At 38.1% G+C, this 18,612-nt stretch overlaps 1 protein-coding gene across 1 annotated transcript in view; it reads left to right on the forward strand.

Moving 5' to 3' along the window:
* LOC131984519 (ubiquitin-conjugating enzyme E2 E2-like) overlaps nt 1–18,612 on the forward strand; it is a 117,887-nt gene that overhangs the window by 94,892 nt on the left and 4,383 nt on the right. The window contains exon 5 of the mRNA XM_059349362.1: nt 9,468–9,615. Within this exon, the coding sequence (XP_059205345.1) occupies nt 9,468–9,615 (148 nt within the window). The remainder of the gene's footprint in view (nt 1–9,467; nt 9,616–18,612) is intronic.

Here is an 18,612-nt window from a genome sequence, read left to right on the forward strand (position 1 = left end):
ATGAGTCGTGTTTCCTTCAGGGGGAAAAGTGTCCACCGGGAAAGTCTCAGGCCACACCCTCTCAAAAGTCTGCTCACTCTGCATGTCTCCACTACAAGTTAGCCCCCAGAGGGATTTAGAGACTCCATATAAACATAGTAATTGTGAATTAACAACATCTCTAACTGTGCACAGAGTGTCCGGTGCTTGTTGTAAACAGACAGAGATCCCTAAGTGAACACCTCCTGCAGCAGCAGCACATACACACTGTACTGCTACAGAGCTAACTGTAGCGAACTGCAGCTAATGGCAGCTCTTCTTAACAAGCCAGAGGAGTAAGAAAGAGTCGCTGGATTTGTCTCCAGTCGCTTTCTTGAAAAATCGTCGCTAAGGGGTCTGAAAAGTCGCTAAATTTAGCAACAAAGTCGCTAAGTTGGGAACACTGCTTCGCAGGCTTTTACAAATGGCGTGTATTGTTGTCGTGTGGAGTGCTACGTCACATCCTGCTTAGCGATCTATCCAATCAGTAACCAGGCTGTTTTCAGGGGGGAAAAAAGACCCTGCTCTTCAACAGGGACTAAAAGACTCCCGACAAAAGCCGGCTCTGGACTGCTCATATTCAAATTAGGGGCGTTTCGGCGAGTGAGACACGCCTCATTCCGGGTATTGCCCGGTAGTGGAAACAGCCCTATTAACACAGTGTAACCCAGAGACTGGGAACACATTGGAACTGGAATTGAGAAAAACAAGTGACTCAACTTCCTCAACTGGTAAACAGAATAAAACTCCCTCTGCTGTGGATTAGATTGGTGCTTTGATCGGCCATTTCATGCTGGAAAATGAAATGTTTTTACAACAAATCAAACTTATTGTGAATTCTGTCGCAGCCTTGGGTATTTGATTTCCCGTCTGGTGTGAAACATGACTCCCAATGAGCAACAACGTTCCCCCACATTCCCTCCTGACCAGCTTAAACTGCCTCCTTCCTGGCAGTCAACGCTGAGGGGGAAATGGAGCTCGTCTAAACTCTTGGCATCCTGCTGCCTTGTTTTTCCAGTCTGGCTGTGAGCAGTGCCATCCAGCAGCTCACCGGCTCACAGCCACCAATCCGACAGCTGCAGCTGCTCACTACACTGGCTCACTCACTAATGTTAGGATGATAAGGCCAGTTAAAGGCCGACACTGATACTCTTAGATAGAGGTTGAGGATGGCAAGGACATAGCTTTAGTGTTTGTATTTTGGTCCAACATGAATCCATTCCAGGACGTGTTCAGTGACAGGCTAAGAGATCAGACTCTAACCAGCATTACCCCCGCTATCAACTCTAATTTCCTCATGGCTTCAAACTGCACACTTTGTCTTCCTCTGCATGATATCATTCTCATTTTCAAACTGTTTAACGTGCCATGAAGGGCCATAATGTCAAGCTTAGACTTGCAGATGATCAGCCATTCAATACATTCCCTCCTTTAAACCAAACTGTCCCATTCTGTCTCCATTAAGATGTGCCGTGGTGACTGCCTTGTCATAAAGCTACCAATTCAATTTAATTGCTTTTATTCTGTTTGCCCAAAATGTCTTAAGTATGGACATTGTACATGAACAGAACTGAGGTACACTGTAAAAAAAACAACTGTTGTTTTTACGGTAAAAACCAGCAGCTGTGGTTGCCAGAACTTTACCATAATAAATACTGTGCAACTTTTTCTAACATTACGGTAAAATGATATTAGCACTGTTGAATTCACATTTAAGGTTGCCATTTTATTCCATATTTTACCGTATAAGTAAAACATTTTTCCATCAAAAGAAACGCTGTTCTGCCATATAATTGGCAAAAAAAAAAAACTGCAAAAATTACTGCAAAAATGATGGCTTGTATATATATTACAGTATATTTTTGTTACAAACACGGTGCCAGAGTATTTTATAGTAGAGTAATGTATTTTTAAAAAAACAAAAAACTGTAAGAAAAACTGTTTTGGCTGATATATACATTTACAGTGTTTCATTGTTACTGAAACTGAATTAACCCATTTATCATTTTACGGTCTTTTACTGTCATGGTTTAGCAGTTTTTCACCGTAAAATCTACAGACATTTTTTACAGTGTACTGATAGAAGACCTGCCAATGTGGCTCTTTTAAATTTGTAGGGATTTTTTTGCCATCTGCAAAACAGTAAAAAGCATATTTGCTTGAATAACCTGAGGGCTGGGCATGCAGTAGGAGATTACACACAGTTGTAAACTGTCAGAGATTGTTTCGTAGCGTTTATAGCTTGATCGCTTTACCTTTTAATGTCTCTGGTTGTGTTTGACTATTGTGGACAATTATTGGCATTATTGGATTTGTAGGATTCATGCATCATTGTGATGAAGTACCTTCATTTTTCAGATACTTTCAAAATCTATTCTGCCCTACAAAGTCTAACTGCAGTAACTACGCAAAAAGGTAAAACAGAGAAAAACTGCTTTAAAGTTTTTTAATGTTTTTTTAACTGGCCAGCCAAATGGGTTATAGGTGGACATGACATGAATTGGTGATGCAATTTTTATGCAAAAAAATCATGAGGATTTATTTGACCTTTGACCCCAAAATGTAGTTACTGCACTCTGGTTTTGCTGTAAAAGGTTCTAATAGTAATGCAAAAACAGAGTGCAGTAACAAAAATGTTGTTGTCTTCTTTCAGCTTTTATATTTTGTTTTCAGTGAATAAACATTTTCAAATTGATTTTGTTATACATTTATTTAAAAGTGTTACAAGTGTAACAACTCTATTCAAAGATTTGCGTGTTTTAGACTTAATATTATAAAGTATTGCTATATTTAAGTCTTAATATAATTGTATCACTTTTTTACTTAATCACTAGGTAGATAAAAATGTCCCTATTAAATAAACTTAGAATTTCTATAAATCTTATCTTCACTATTCAACATAATGAAGAAATACAAGGCTGCACTGTATCACAGTCAAATCAGACACATTTTAAGCATTTTGCAATATGGCGATACAATAGGGCTGGACCAATATGGATTGGGTTTAACCTGAGCCAGGCCTTACCACAATGATAATCATATCACAGTCATGCAGGTGTAGTATGATTTTTTTAAATTTTTTATAACATACTGGTATCGGATCGGTATCGGCCGATATCCACAGCACAAGTGTCGGTATCGGTATCTGGAGGGCAATACTATGCTGTATCGATTTAATAGAATTAGGTCTCTTTTGATTTACAGTGTGACAAAATGGTAGCGCAACAATGAAATAATTATGCTGTGTGACAGAAAAATGGCTGTACAATTGTAACATGTCATGATGATCAATGTTTCCCCAAAAGCAACAAGGAACAAAGTAATGGTTACTTGAAATAAAAGAGTCTGTTTCGTTGTATATAGTGTATATTTAGAGATGCAGAAACATTTGGGAGAACATAAGTACACAACTTAGCAAAAACAAAGACAACAAAGATCTACTAGTTGTGTTTTGGACATTTTAATGTGGAAATCTTACATATATTGTACCTTTAAAGACAAGCATTGCCATCTGTTCATGCTCCCCAGAGAAGAACATTTCACATGCTCTCCTTTTTTTTTGTGATCCATTTTTTATTGGTTTTTCCATTTAGTTTAAAACAAACAACCAAGCAGGTGTGGCAAGTATCAATTGGGCAATAATAGCAACAGCAACAAAGAAGAAAAAATGGTAGTGTAGCATAACAAACAAAAAATAAATAAAGAACAATGGAAATACTACCAGCCAAACATATCAACAACATTGAGTATTATAATAGTAATAATAATAATGAAAAAATTGGTAGACAACCCCCCCACCCCCCAATTTCATGGGGTCCACAGGCTTTGTCTCCATGAAGTACACTGATGAACATACAAACACGCTTGTGAACACACATATAACAAGCCTCAACCAATACTGCCCTCAAAACCCAACGCCTAAAGCAGCTATTCTCAACCTTGGGGTCGGGACCCCAATTGGGGTCACCAAATCATTTTGGAAGTCAGCTCTGTCTCCACTGTGTTAAAGTGTTCATATGTTTTAGTCTTTTTGGTTACTTAATGTCTTTTTTTTTTTTTGGTCATTTTGTGTCTTTTTTTAATCATTTTATGTTCAATCTGCGTCTTTTTTGGTCATTTTGGGTTTTTTGATCATTTTGTGACTTTTTTGGTCATTTTATTTCTTTTTTTGGTCATTTTGTGTCTTTTTTTAGTCATTTTGTGTCTTTTCTGGTCATTTTGTCTTTTTTGGTCATTTTGTGTCTTTTCTGGTCATTTTGTGTCTTTTTTGATCATTTTGTGGTCAATTTGTGTCTTTTTTTGGTCATTTTGTTTCTTTTTTGGGTGATCTGAACTGTGCGTGTGAGATTCTGTTCAGTGAGCGGGGGTCGCGGACAACATGCATGTTAAATTGAGGGTCGCGACTCAAAAAGGTTGAGAACTACTGGCCTAAAGGGCACTTGAAAGGGGGCTGGACCACTTAAATGGAGTCTAAGCAACAAAAACAAAAAAAAGAAAAGAAAAGGGGGAGAAATAAATAAGAAAATATATACTCAGAGTGCCACAACCCCCCGCCCCACCCACAGGACCCAAAGTAAGAAAAGGAGATGGCTACAATAAAGATTTTAGAGTGGAGATGGCATCATCCCAACATGAAATGTTTTCAGCTTTGGCTAGGTGAAGGTTAGCTGCCCAACGTTCCATAATGGCTCTCCTGTAGTGCTGCTCTTCCTCCAATTTTTTCTGTTTTAATAAAATGTGTCTTGATTGCCGCGGCGTTGGCTTTAGATGTTTCTATTGAAGTATAAAGTGTTTCTGTGAGAGCTGTATTTACTGTAGAAACACATGAATGTGTTCTCCAGAATGAGAGCCGTGGCAATGGAGAAAAAGGATGCAGAGGTTGCTCTTAGAGGCAGAGGGATGAATCCATAATTCAGAGGGGATGTAGGATTAGACCCGCAGCTTTTGTTACGCGTAGGCAGCATCATAATCTATTAGCATCAGCCATGATGGGATTACAGGCTGTTAATGAGACCACACAGGCTGGCCAAGAATCTTTTTCATGGCTGCCAGCGTTAGCATGCCACCGCTAACCAGACTCAGCGGAGGTGTAAGAACAGAAGAGGGGCGATTCATTCAATCGCCTCATCTCCTGTCTGCCTTCTCTTGTCACATCTCCGGAAATCCTTTCGTGTAATAAAGAGCAGCCTGTTTATTGCTGTCCGTCTATTACAAGTCGGCCGGCGTGTCCTCTGTAATAGTACGGTGGAATGGGCTGGGCTTGTAGTGGGGGTTGTTTGTTTCTCAAAATTAATCGTCAACTATTTTGATAATCCAATAACTGGTTTGAGCAATTTTTTAAAGATGATAACTCCAAATTCTCTGATTTCAGTTTCTTCAATGTAAATATTTCTGCTTTCTTTGTTCCTTTATGACAATAAAGTGAATATCTCTTTTGTGGTTTGTGGACAAAACAAGAGATTTGAGGACGTCATCTTGTGGTTTGGGAAACACTGATTGATATTATTATACATTTTATTGACCAAACAACAAAACGATTAATCATTTAAATAATCGACAGATTAATCGATAATGAAAATAATCGTTAGTTGCAGCCTTAAGGGCAGTCCGTGGCCTAGAAGTTAGGAATCAGGCTTGTAACTGGAGATTCACCGGTTCGAATCCCAGTACTGACAGGTCTAGGACTGAAGTGCCCTTGAGCAAGGCACATAACCCCCCTGGCGCAGTAATGTGCTTGCATGGTGTGTTCACTTGTGTGTAAAAAAGGATGGGTTAAATGCAGAGGTTGAATTTCCCCATTGTGGGATTAATAAAGCATATATATATATATATATATATATATGTATATATGTTAAACACAATAGCTACCTGGTGAGTGTTTAATGACATTTTTTGTGTACTTGAAGAGAAATAGGGCCTTGAATGTTTTTGACTCTTTTGCTGTGACAACAATCCTATTTTAGGATGTCTGATATCGCTGCCAGCGTTAGCATGCCACTGCTAACCAGACTCAGCAAAGCCACAGCTATTCTTCCTGGGGTCCAACAGTATCAAATATACAGTTGAAAACACAAAACATAATACAAATAAAAAACAAAAAACAAAAGAAAAATTATTCACATATTAATTCATATTACACACATTTCTACATATCATATATGTATACATCATTACAAAAATCTACTAACACATAGGGTTGTCAAAAGTATCGATACTCAAAAAAGTATCGATACTAAAACGTTGTATCCGGATACAATACTCATTTTCAAAAGTATCGATACCCCCGACCTTTTGTTTCAAACTGACCTATTACTGATGTTATCGTGGCCGGTGGCTCGCATTAATGTTAGCCGTGTTATTATTAGCCATTAGCCGCAGCTAGCAATTAAAGGCTGACGTCATGTTAATGATTATAAACAACGTAAATAAATAAATAAATCAGGCACGTAGTATGCCCATATTATGTTCATTGACACAGTGTCAGTATACATAAGCATAGAGTTAATACGTTTACATAAATGTTGGTGACTGAAAAGTGTTATTTTCTCTCTTGAAGTCTTAGAATGAAGCAGAGAAAAGTCGACTAATCAAGCTTTCCTAATATTGTGCACAGCATACAACCTCAAAATATTGTTCTAATTGTTATTGTTTATTGTATTTATTTATTTTTTGCTCTACCTCAGACCTGAAGCTTGTTATCATAGTTGCAATTTCTTTTTGCACAGCTGTTTTTTATTATAAATATTTAATCTGTGGTTCTGTTCATTTTTACATGTTGCATTTTTCTTGATAATAATTTTGGGGTCTTTGTTTTTATCCTTGTGGTATCGAAAATGGTATCGAGTATCGAATATAGTATCGGTATGGAGTTGAACATTTTAGTATCGTGACAACCCTAATAAGGAAATGCAGAATAAAGCATTAATTAGTACTTAATAATGACTAATTAGGAGCCAATATGCTACTTTTTTTGCATGCTGCGAAGCAACTAATTACTATTGAATATGTGTTCCCTAATCTAAAGTGTTTTTCTGAGTATCCTGAGTATCGGTATTGAGTGGAAAATTTTAGTATCATGACAACCCTACTAACACATAATACATATGTTGTATATACATTCGTTTTACAGCGTATACATTATCTTGTCACATGTCCAGAAATCCTTCCGTGTAATAAAAAGCAGCCTGTTTATTGCTGTCCGTCTATCACGAGTCGGCCGGCGTGTCCTCTGTAACAGCACGGTGAAGTGGGCTGGGCTTGTAGCGGGGGTTGTTTGTTTCTCAAGAAGGGAGATGTGTAGGGAGGAATGGAGAGATAATGAGAGCATAAAAGAGGGAGGAGAGGGAGGAAAGGCTGCTGTAACAAAGCAAGCAGAAAGGGGGATGCAGCATGAGTACGCCCGGGCTGCTGTCCTGGTCAGAAGCCTTCATCTAAGAGAGGTCAAAGGTCACTTCTTAATGATGTTGTGCTCCATGTGCTGATGTTCTACAGGCCTGCTTTCCCTTTATAGATGGGTGATTCTCATGAAGCCAGTCTAAACTATGTCTGTGAAGATTATAAGGACATACTTTATTAAACTAAATATATTTCACTTTTATATGAATGAACAATATAGCCATAATGAGGCACAATTCATTCTTTTTGTGCTAAAATAATATTTTCTATATTTTAGATCGTTTGCATTAAAATATGTGTGTATTTTTACAATAAATATTTAATAAACTTTATAAAAATGAATATACATTTGTTTAAAAATGTGTAATATAACAGAATATAATCAAACATAATGGTTTTTAACAATGTATAAAGAACAAAATCTGAATGAAAATTGATGGTTAAAAAAATGGTTCAATATTACGGTAATGATAGAATCGTTTGCATTAAAATATGTGTATATTTTAATAAAATACATTTTGGTACTACCAGCTATATATTTTTAAACATATTTTTGATGCACAAATTCATTACCATAATGCGTCCAGATAAAAATTTCGTAGTTTCCCCCACACTTAAACACAATTAATATTTAATAAACTTTATAAAAATATACATTTGTTTAAAAATGTGTAATATAACAGAATATAATCAAACATAATGTTTTTTAACAATGTATAAAGAACAAAATCTGAATGAAAATTGATGATTAAAAAAATGGTTAAATGTTACAGTAATAGAATCGTTTGCATTAAAATATGTGTATATTTTAATAAAATAAATTTAGGTGATACCAGCTACCCTTGAGCATATTTAAGTGCTTGCCAAAGAAAAAAAAACCTTTCGTTGTTTTTTTTGTTTTTTTTAATTGTGTTACAGTAATGAATTTTGCTCACAGTGTCTCTAAAGATGTCAGAAAATACATTAAAAATGTTTAAATAGATTATAAATTAATAATAAATAGTGACTTTAGATTGTAATAAAGCACATACATCTTAGTCAATCTTCCACTGTATTGACCTGTGCATTTACTGAAGAGAAACCTTCAGCTACTGAGATGTTGACATAAGGCAGATGTTTATTAATGCATTAGTTTATTGGCAGACATCCATTCTAGGCTTGTTAGGACTTGGCAAATCAATCACAATGTGTATAATTGTATTTTTACAGCTGACTGTTAAAATAGTTTTTGTGCAGGCAGCCTGGAAGGCACACACTGCTCAGTGTGTATGTAAGGATGCTTATCTCCTTTCCTGAATAATCAATCCACAGCAAATCATATTATGATAATAATGCATTGGTTGTTTTTGTCATTTATAAAGAAAAACTGCCAAATATTAGCCGTTCTCAGCCTCCTGAATAAGCAGACTTTTTGTTTTATATATTTTTGTATCACCCAGATTTATACTATTTTCTGACAATAATGGCTTAACCATTATTTGTGTATATGTGTTGTGTGTGTGTGTGTGTGTGTGTGTGTGTGTGTGTGTGTGTGTGTGTGTGTGTGTGTGTGTGTGTGTATATATATATATACACATACATATATCTATATATATATATATAGATATATGTATGTGTATGTGTATGTGTATATATATATATATATATATATATATATATATGTATGTATGCGTATATATATATGTATGTATGTGTGTATATATATATATAGATATGTATGTGTGTATATATATATAAATACATATATATATATATATATATATATATATATATATATAATGCTGACTGGTTTACTGACGTTCCTGCTTTAAACACATTAAGCATATACATTTTTTAAAGGCCAGTTTGCTACCTGGTGAGTGTTTAATGACATTTGTTGTGTACTTGAAGAGAAATAGGGCCTTGAATGTTTTTGACTCTTTTGCTGTGACAACAATCCTATTTTAGGATGTCTACTATCAATAGCCTGCACAAAAATATTGGCTTAATCCAACTTGAAAACAATGATTTTAGAAACAAAATATCGATTAAACTCTGTGACGGTCCATGTCCAGGTGACGTTCCGTACCAGGATCTACCACTGCAACATCAACAGTCAGGGGGTGATCTGTCTGGACATCCTGAAGGACAACTGGAGTCCTGCCCTCACCATCTCCAAGGTCCTACTGTCCATCTGCTCCCTGCTCACTGACTGCAACCCTGGTGAGAGATGACACACACACACACACATATGCACACACACTTGTCCTTGTCATATCTCTTTCTGCTTTCAGCAGTGGCAGGTTGAGTGACGTGTCCATTCTTTGTGGATAATGTACATAGAAGTGTGTCACTTTGAGACTTGAGTCTTAATCTCAAAAGCCAGAGGAGAGACAGGCAGGTTGCAGTGGTGGAAACACTGCTGCTTTGTGTAACATTGCTCCATTCATCCATATGTTAAAGTGAACTGCTTCTGAGGCCCCATTTACACGAGGACGCTTGAGGGTAAAAACGACAAAATATTTTATGTGAAGTGCCTTTCGTTTAGATGGTGACGGCGTTTTTGGGGCTTAAAAACGCAAAAATGTGAAACCACCCTCCAGAGTGTAAAACTTGAATACAATCTGCTGTATTGTGTCCGTCTACACCAGGGATGGGCAACTGGAGGCCCGGGGGCCGCATACGGCCCGCACCATCACTTGAAGTGGCCCTCAGTACAACTACAAGCATTTGAGCATGAAATCTTAAAATCTTCAAGCTGCTCTGGCAGCTCTAATAAACTTACAGGAGTCTTTCCACCAAATGTACAGGATATGTACAGATAGTTTAGTTTAGTTTAGTTCAGTTTAGTTTAGTTTATTAGGATCCCACATTAGCCATCACTCCGTTGTGGGAGTAATGGCTATTCTTCCTGGGGTCCTAAAACAGGACACAATTTAAATGCAGAATAAAAGCATACAGAGTAACAATTACAATTTAGAATCTCTGGCAGTTCTAAGAAAAAATCTACAATATTAAATTCAATAATTTACCAAAAGTGGAACACACAATAGTATTAGTGAACAGAGAAGGATCTGTAATTACTTCTATCACATTTTGGGTGCACCAATTGGTTGGAGGCAAGCCAGACGGCTTTGGACGAGACCTGGGAGATGGTGGAGAACTTTGTGGAAGGAGTAGCTGATGAAAATGCGTGGCGTGAAAACTTCCACAAGCCAAAGATACTCTTATGGCTTTAAGTGATGCCGCCTGGCATGCATAGCCAATCCAATTCACACACTTTTGCGTCACCGTATGCACGCAGATTTCCTCCTGAAAACGCTGGTCTAAACACGGAATAAAAGTGAAGACGTGACGCCACTTTTGCGTCTTCTGTTCAGACCGTCATCATGTAAACGTAGCCTGAGAGTTCAGAAGAGGGTCTCCGTTACATAAATGTTTCATCATGGCTTTATTCAAACATGAACTATTTCAAATAAATTGCAGCAATGTTAAAAATGCAGAACGTTTAAATGTATGCACATTAACCTTGTACTTCTGTATAAACGCTACATTGTATGGGTCTAATATGCATATATTCTGACAAATGCCAAATCACCCCATTCACTCCTATTCAATAAATGGCTTGATCACTTTTTTTAATAAAATACATTTCTTATCAAAAAGCTTTTTGTTTGAAAGAGTAAAATGAAAAAGAAGTTCAATTCCTGATGTGCTTCTCACTTCTGCACACTTAGGCAATCACTGCACAAACTGGGCATGATTAATGATATGCAAATGAGTGGTCAAGTGTAGGTCCAGTACCAGGAGATCACTGTTCTTTTGCCAGCAAATGTCCGCTGGAGGACACGAAAACAAAGCTACAGGTGCTGGGAATACGAAAGGAAGCCTAACATAGTTCATTTGCATATACTACCTACACTGTATTGACACAAAAGCCACAAAGTTTTCATCATGTCAGAAACTAGTGGCTGCTAGTGGTTGCCAGAACGTGTCATGATAAAAGCCGGTTCAGTTGGTTCGTATAAAATCAATCTGGTTTATGCTCATACAACAGATCGGATCATTCATTCATTCATTCATTATCCTAATGAATGAATGGCTGCCGTCTGCAGTGGCTCCATGTGACTGTGACAAAAATAATTATATAGTTATTTCTTTACATTCAGATTTTCAATTATCATTGGTGTCAGCCTAAAGCAATTCATATTCTTTCATTGTAAAAATGTGGGTAACACTTTGCAATAACCAACTTAGTGATGTTTATAGATGGTTAGAAACCAATTATTAACCATTTACAAAGTGCTGTACATATTTAATCTTGAAATGTTTTCAACCAATTTCTTAAAGGTATATGCATCATTTCAAAATCATTAACATACTTAATATGGTGTTAAAAATGTTTTAATGAGTGCAACTAAAATGATTAATAAACTTAATTATAATTGAATTGTTTGTTAATGGTAAAGTAACTATACACATAGATTAATAAACCATCTATTTGCCATTTTTTAAATGATTTAGATAGTTGATCATTAATAAATGATGTATTTACCATTCTAAATGGCCTATATACGGTTTATTAATGATGAATAAACATTAATAAACTATCTGTTTACCATTTGTAAATGATGGTTATTGTAAAGGGTTACCAAAATGTGTAGCTGAAACATTTTTTTGTAATATTTTAGTCGACTAAAATGTGCATCATAGCTTGAAAAAGTTGATCATTTTCATTCTTCAGGTCTAAATTTGAGTTTCCCTAGCTGGGCTAGCTATCTTCATCCTCTCATTTGCACTTGGGTCCTCGCTGTCAAAAACATGAATACATGCTCATCATGACCAACAGTCATAGCAAAAAATGATTAGACTTAGATTGTTTGCTTCAATATCTTGTTCATTTAATGCCTGGTACAACTAAAGGTACATTTGTTTGGACAAATATAATGACAGCAAAAATAGATCATAAGAGTTTAATTTAAGCTGATATCTAGACATTTTCCATGGTTTCATTGATAATGATTTTGTTTATTATCAAGAAAACCATGGAAAATGGCTAGATGTTGTAATTTTTTACAACAATGGCTCTTTGGTTAGTAAAGGTTGCTGACCCCTGTCTTAAACCTTTTATCCAAACTCGGGTGTCGGGGGGCTGGAGCTGATCCCAGCTGACATTGGGTGAGAGGAGGGGTCTCCAGACTATCACAGGGCTGACACATAGAGACAGACAATCACGCTCTCATTCACTCCTATGGGCAATTTAGAGTCACCAATTAAACCTAAGTGCATGTTTTTGGACTGTGGGAGGAAGCTGGAGGACCCAGAGAGAGAGGACACAGGGAGAACATGCAAACTCTACACTGTAAAAAAAAACAGCAACTTGTTTTTATGGTAAAAAAAAACGGCAGCTGTGTGGTTGCCAGAACTTTACCGTAATAAATACGATAGAATTTTTTTTATATATTAAGGTAAAAAGATATTGGCACTGGTGATTTCACATTTAAGATTGCCATTTTATTCCATTTATTACTGTATAAATGTTTTTCCATCAAAAGAAACGCTGTTCTGCCATATAATTAACAAGAAAATACTTTATAAATGCTGCATGAATTAAAGATTTTACCGTTAAATATTACAGTATATTTTTGTTAGAGATGTGGTGTTTAGTACATTTAACAGTGAGAAAAAGTATTTTTATTAAAAAAATAAATGCAAAAATTACAGTGATTTACAGTTATTACAGTGTATTTTACACTGTATTTAAAAAAATGTAAAAAAAAAAAAAAAATAGTGTTTTGGCTGATATATACATTTACAGTGTTTAATTGTTATTAAAACTGAATTAATCCATTTATCATTTAACGTTCATTTACTGTCATGGTTTAGCAGTTTGTCACCGTAAAATCTACAGACATTTTTTACAGTGTACTCCATTCAAACCAACAACCCTCTAGCTGTGAGGTGAAAGTTCTGATTGCTTCACCACCATGTTGCCCTCCGGATCAGTACAGAAAAACTGGAATTGGACCCAACTCTATTGTTGGCTAATTCTCCTATTGAAAAGAGGGTTTCATATGCCCTAAACACTCTGTTTGAAGCAATAGATAGCACTCTCCTCTCCACTTATCATTACTATCTCAGAGTTACAGTATGGCCAATGAGGGCATGAGAAGAAAAAATAAATAAAAGAAGCATTTTCATAGCATTTGCATTCATCCTCTTATAATATTGTCTCACAGAAAGTGAGCCTGGGTATTCATCTTCCCTTCATTGGAGTCAATCAATATTTAACCAGGACTGGCTGGCTAAACACAACCCTGTAAACAGCTGACACCATTCAAGGAGAACACGTCAACATTTTTAAAGCTAATTAGATCCATTATGGTCCCATTTACCAGCAGAGCAAAGACCACTGCTGGAGAAACGGGGAATTCAATCTGCCTTTTATGGTCCAGTTAAACCAATCGTTTCCCAGTTCAACTGGTCCTCAGCTGCCAGAACGATTAATGCCTATTGGTATGAAGGATTAAATTGAGCAAGCAGAGGTGGTAAAAGCAGCTGTTGTAGAAAAAAAGAAAAGAAATCTGTCCAGTATCACGGCAATGAGATTCAGAGTGAAAGAAGTGGGAGAAATGTGCCAGAGCTAGAACGGGAGGGAAGAGGGAGTGAAAGGAGCAGAAGACTGGCAGGTGATTTCACATGTGTATAGTGGGGAATGAGACGGCAACAGGAAAGAAAGAGTGAGAGGGGGGGGTTGGGCTGATAGTGCTGATTGTGAAGACCTCTGATGATAGCTTGTGTCCTCTCTGCGGGGATTGCTCTTTGATAACGTGGCGCGGACATTCTCCTTCCGTGGGTGAAAACATGAGAGTAGCTTTCCCTCTCCTTCTCCTCCTCCACAACATTTTCAGATGTTGGCAAGATGAAATGAGCCCATTCCTTTAAACCAGCTATTCTCAACCTTGGGGTCCAGACCCCAATCGGGGTCGCGAGATGATTTCTGGGGGTCGCCAAATCATTTTGGAAGTCAGCTCTGTCTCCACTGTGTTAAAGTGTTCATTTGTTAATGTGTTGTAGTCTTTTTGGTCATTTAATGTCTTTTTTTTTTTGGTCATTTTGTGTTTTTTTTTTTTTTTGTAATTTTGTGTCTTTTTGGGTCATTTTGTGTCTTTTGGGTCATTTTGTGTTTGTTTTTTTAGTCATTTTGTGTCTATTTTTGGTCATTTTGGGTAATTTTTTGTCTTTTTGGGTCATTTTGTGTCTTTTTTTGGTCATTTTGTGTCTTTTTGTGGTCATTTTTTGTGGTCATTTTGTGTCATGTTGTGGTCAATTTGAGTCATTTTTTGTTTAATTTTATGTATTAGTAATTTTCTGTCTTTTTTGGTAATTTTGTGTCTTTTTGGGTTATTTTGTGTCTTTTGGGTCATTTTGTGTGTGATTTTTTAGTCATTTTGTGTCTTTTTTGGTCATTTTGTGTCTTTTTGGTCATTTTGTGTATTTTTTTGGTCATTTTGTGGTTAATTTGTGTCTTTTTTGGTCAATTTGTGTCTTTTTGTGGTCATTTTTTGTCATTTTGTGGTCAATTCGAGTCCTTTTTTGTTTAATTTTATGTAATTTTTTTGGTAATTTTGTGTCTTTTTTTATAATTTTGTGTAATTTTTTTATGGTCAGTTTGACTCTTTTTGGATTATTTTGTGTCTTTTCTGACAAATCCCAAAGTATCAAGTTCTTACTTTCCAAGGAGTCTCTGGCTTGAAGCTGACTGTTACACACTCAGGAGGTCAGAATGGACCTTTAAACTTATAGCAAAGGCCTTAGATTAAAAGAAACAATATAATATAAAAAATATATATGCAGACATAGAGATGTTTTAGTTGTTGTCTGCTTCATTATTTGTCCAAAGTTCATCGTATCAACTGAGTTTGTATGATCTGAACTGTACGTGTGAGATTGTGTTCAGTGAGCGGGGGTCTCGGACAACATGCATGTTAAATCGGGGGTCGCGACTCAAAAAGGTTGAGAACTACTGCTTTAAAGTATGATACAAAAGAGACTTGATCGGCACCCCGTCCCCACCAAAAAAAATACCCCGTCACCCCTCCTCCTTGTTACCCACGCACCTTCTATCCAGCTTTCTGCCTCTTGCCTCATCAAAATCAGTCCGCTACTACACTTCTCACCATTTGGTTAAGTTTTTTAAACCCAGCCTCGAGTGCTGAATGTGGGCTCCGGATCTGAAATACCCTAAAAATATCTCTCCTTCCCTCTCCATCGCCTTCCGTCTGAAGATTTTCTTTCCCATGCAGGCGGAGATCATCGGCATGTAGCTCATTAAAACGGGAGGAGAGGATGGAATGACAGTTAATCAACCCTCCCAGGGCTGCCGTCCCTGCCGTCATGCTACATTTAACCCTGAATCACATCCCACAAGCAGATCTCTACCTGGGGCATCCTGGTTGCTTGTGCAGGCTCAGCCACATGCCATGTCAGAGCGGATCTAGGGCTCAAATCCAGCCCTGGGCCTCTGTCCAATGTCATCCCTTTCTCCCTCCCTGTCTTTTCCTGTCGCAACCTCTGTGGAACGTCCAAAAAGTAATCTTAAATTTTTAACAAAGCCAGAGGGATTCCTCCTCAGTGATTTCTGCTGCAGCAGTCTGGGTTAGTATATCTGATGGGCTGATGTGTGCTGCTATTCTAGGCCAGTCTTTTATAATAAAGGTGTCTGCTCTTTCCCCTCAGTAGCTTCAGGGGTGTCAGTTTGTCAAATCTGTAATAACACATGCCTCACCCTGCCTCAAAGGGAGGCTTTACTATCTGGATGGATATCAGAATATGAGAGATAAAAACTGCTGCTTCAGCTCCTGTGTGCTTTCTATACAGCAAGTGGCTGCAAAACAGATGCTTAGGTTCTACAAAAGGGGTAGCCTGGGTATACCCATACTGCCTTGTGCGCTCGATTTCATTTCGAACCTGCAGGCAGTCTGGAAACGACGGCCGTTTCTTAGCCCTGTTTTAGGGATCCAATCACAGAACGGGGAGGGACGGCAAGACGATGACGCGTACTACTCGGCACACGGAAGCTTGTAGTTTTGTAGTTTTCTTACGGATCCAACATGGCTGCAGCAGACGCGAAACTCTCTTTAGCTGTAGACGGCATTTTAAATAGTTTAGAGCGAAAGTTGATTTTAAAAGAAGAACGTTTGACTTTGAACTCCTGTTTCACCACCAAAAAGGAAGTTTTAGCCTTGCTTGCAACAGGATTTGGCCAAAGCCTGATCTACCGACTAGCCCCGCTACCGCTCACTGCTGTAACGCCGGTGATCTCGATACAAACCGGGGGACAGCGGAGCCGCCCAGAGACCCGCAGCAGCTCGTCTATTGGCCATAAAATAAGGCGTAAAAATAAATAATCTTGCAGAAAGCGAGAACTGGAGAAGCAAAGCAGCAAGCAACAGCTCTCTCTCTCTCTCTCTCTCTCTCTCTCTCTCTCAGACACACACACACACACACCCGGTAGACTGTGAGCAGCCAGAGCCAGAACATGCTGCAGAAAAACGTTGCAGAAGCAGAAATCAGCATATTAGTCTCAAAGTAGAGATGGGCTAGTCTGGCTACGTAAACATTAATTTCTGTCGCTCTACATACGTCATCTGGTATAACTGATACGATTGGCTAAGAGCTACCTACAGACGCTTTTGATAGACATTCCTAGCGCCCAATAAACAGCTCTGGAGGATCATAAACCACGCCTCCTCTACGGAAAAATGAATGGCTGGTTTCCAGACTAATCTCATTTGTGATTAGTCTGGCGTTAGCCAGGCTACAAAAGGGGCTGAATCTACCAATAAATTTCTCTGAACATGTCACACAGCGCAATCTGTCCTTGCATTTGCCCCATTACCTTCTGGAATGAATAAAAGTCTAAAGGAGGTGCCTTGCTGCTTTTACACAGTCCCTTTAAAGGCCTCAGTTTGCTACAAATAAGACAAACGGTCGTCAAATATGTCTGAAGGCAAAGGGTGCATAGCTGTTCACAGGCAGAGCCTCTGCATGGCTGCATTCCACGGTCTTCACCATCTCTTTTTTGTGAACTTGACAGAAAAAATTGTACAACTGGGGATAACAATGCTCGCTGTCAGTCTCTCCTTGCAGCCACTTGGTTGTACATGTGAAAAGTTGTGTAAAAAGAAAAAGCTTGAGATATTGTCTGTTTTCAGAAAGTTAGCTGGAAGTTGATTCCACCATTGCAAAAAGGCAGTTTCAGATGCTTTTAAATGATCCGACAAGCTTTTAGTTTGAAGCTGAGGCCTTGACTTTCAAGTTTGAAAATCACAACTTTTTGCAAGTTGCCAAAAGAATATTTTTCTATGAAAGTTTTAGTACCAAACAGGTTTTGATATTGCAGAAACTGATGGAGAAAGATGTACACTTACAATGCAGCAGTTTTCTTTGCGTCTAAGAAAGAGTTTGGAGTTCTTTTTGTTGTGTACTAGTTAGCACCAGCTAACTCACCATGAGGGCTGAAACCAACAATTTTTTTGTTGCACATTCTCTGTGGGGGGGGGGTTTACAGTTGAACAATCCACCAACCACTTTGCAGCACCCTAATACTGAGAGGAAGAACATTTGGGAGCATCATCTTTAAAGTTTTGGTCTTGGTCGAACAAGGAAACAATAACAGATTCAGGACACTGAATCACTGAAGTGAACCAGCATTTCAAAATGAGTTCGGTCGTTGCTGTCACTTAAGCAGTCAGATGCTTCCAGCTTTGAGCTACAATGCCATGATATGTAAGGATCCATTCATCCAGAAATATGGCTATAAGCCTGTAAAAAAACCCATCATTGAAACCCTAGCAGGGATTAGTGCTGAGGGGCGTTTGTGCTGCTTGCTCAGCCAAGCTCATCACACTGCTCCGTCAGCGGGCCGAGCCCTGCAGGAGACAGTCTGAAGCCAGGCAGAGTGTATGTGAGGCTCCAGGAATTTGTTTCCCTCACTGAAATTGACCAGCGGCACAACGAATTGAGCAGCAGCACGATCAATAGAGGAGCCAGTGGGGATTCATAATGGCGGCTGTTGAGTGACCGGACATGTGCGGTGCATCAACAGACGGGACGGCTCAGCTGTGGCTGCAGCCCACCATGATCACTGATTTACTGCAGCATGCGCACTTTACCGCGATGTCGATAAAAGTGTCGGCGTCGCTGTACGTCACATGA

The sequence above is a fragment of the Centropristis striata genome, chromosome 14, assembly GCF_030273125.1.
Source record: "Centropristis striata isolate RG_2023a ecotype Rhode Island chromosome 14, C.striata_1.0, whole genome shotgun sequence".
NCBI classification, from domain to species: domain Eukaryota; kingdom Metazoa; phylum Chordata; class Actinopteri; order Perciformes; family Serranidae; genus Centropristis; species Centropristis striata.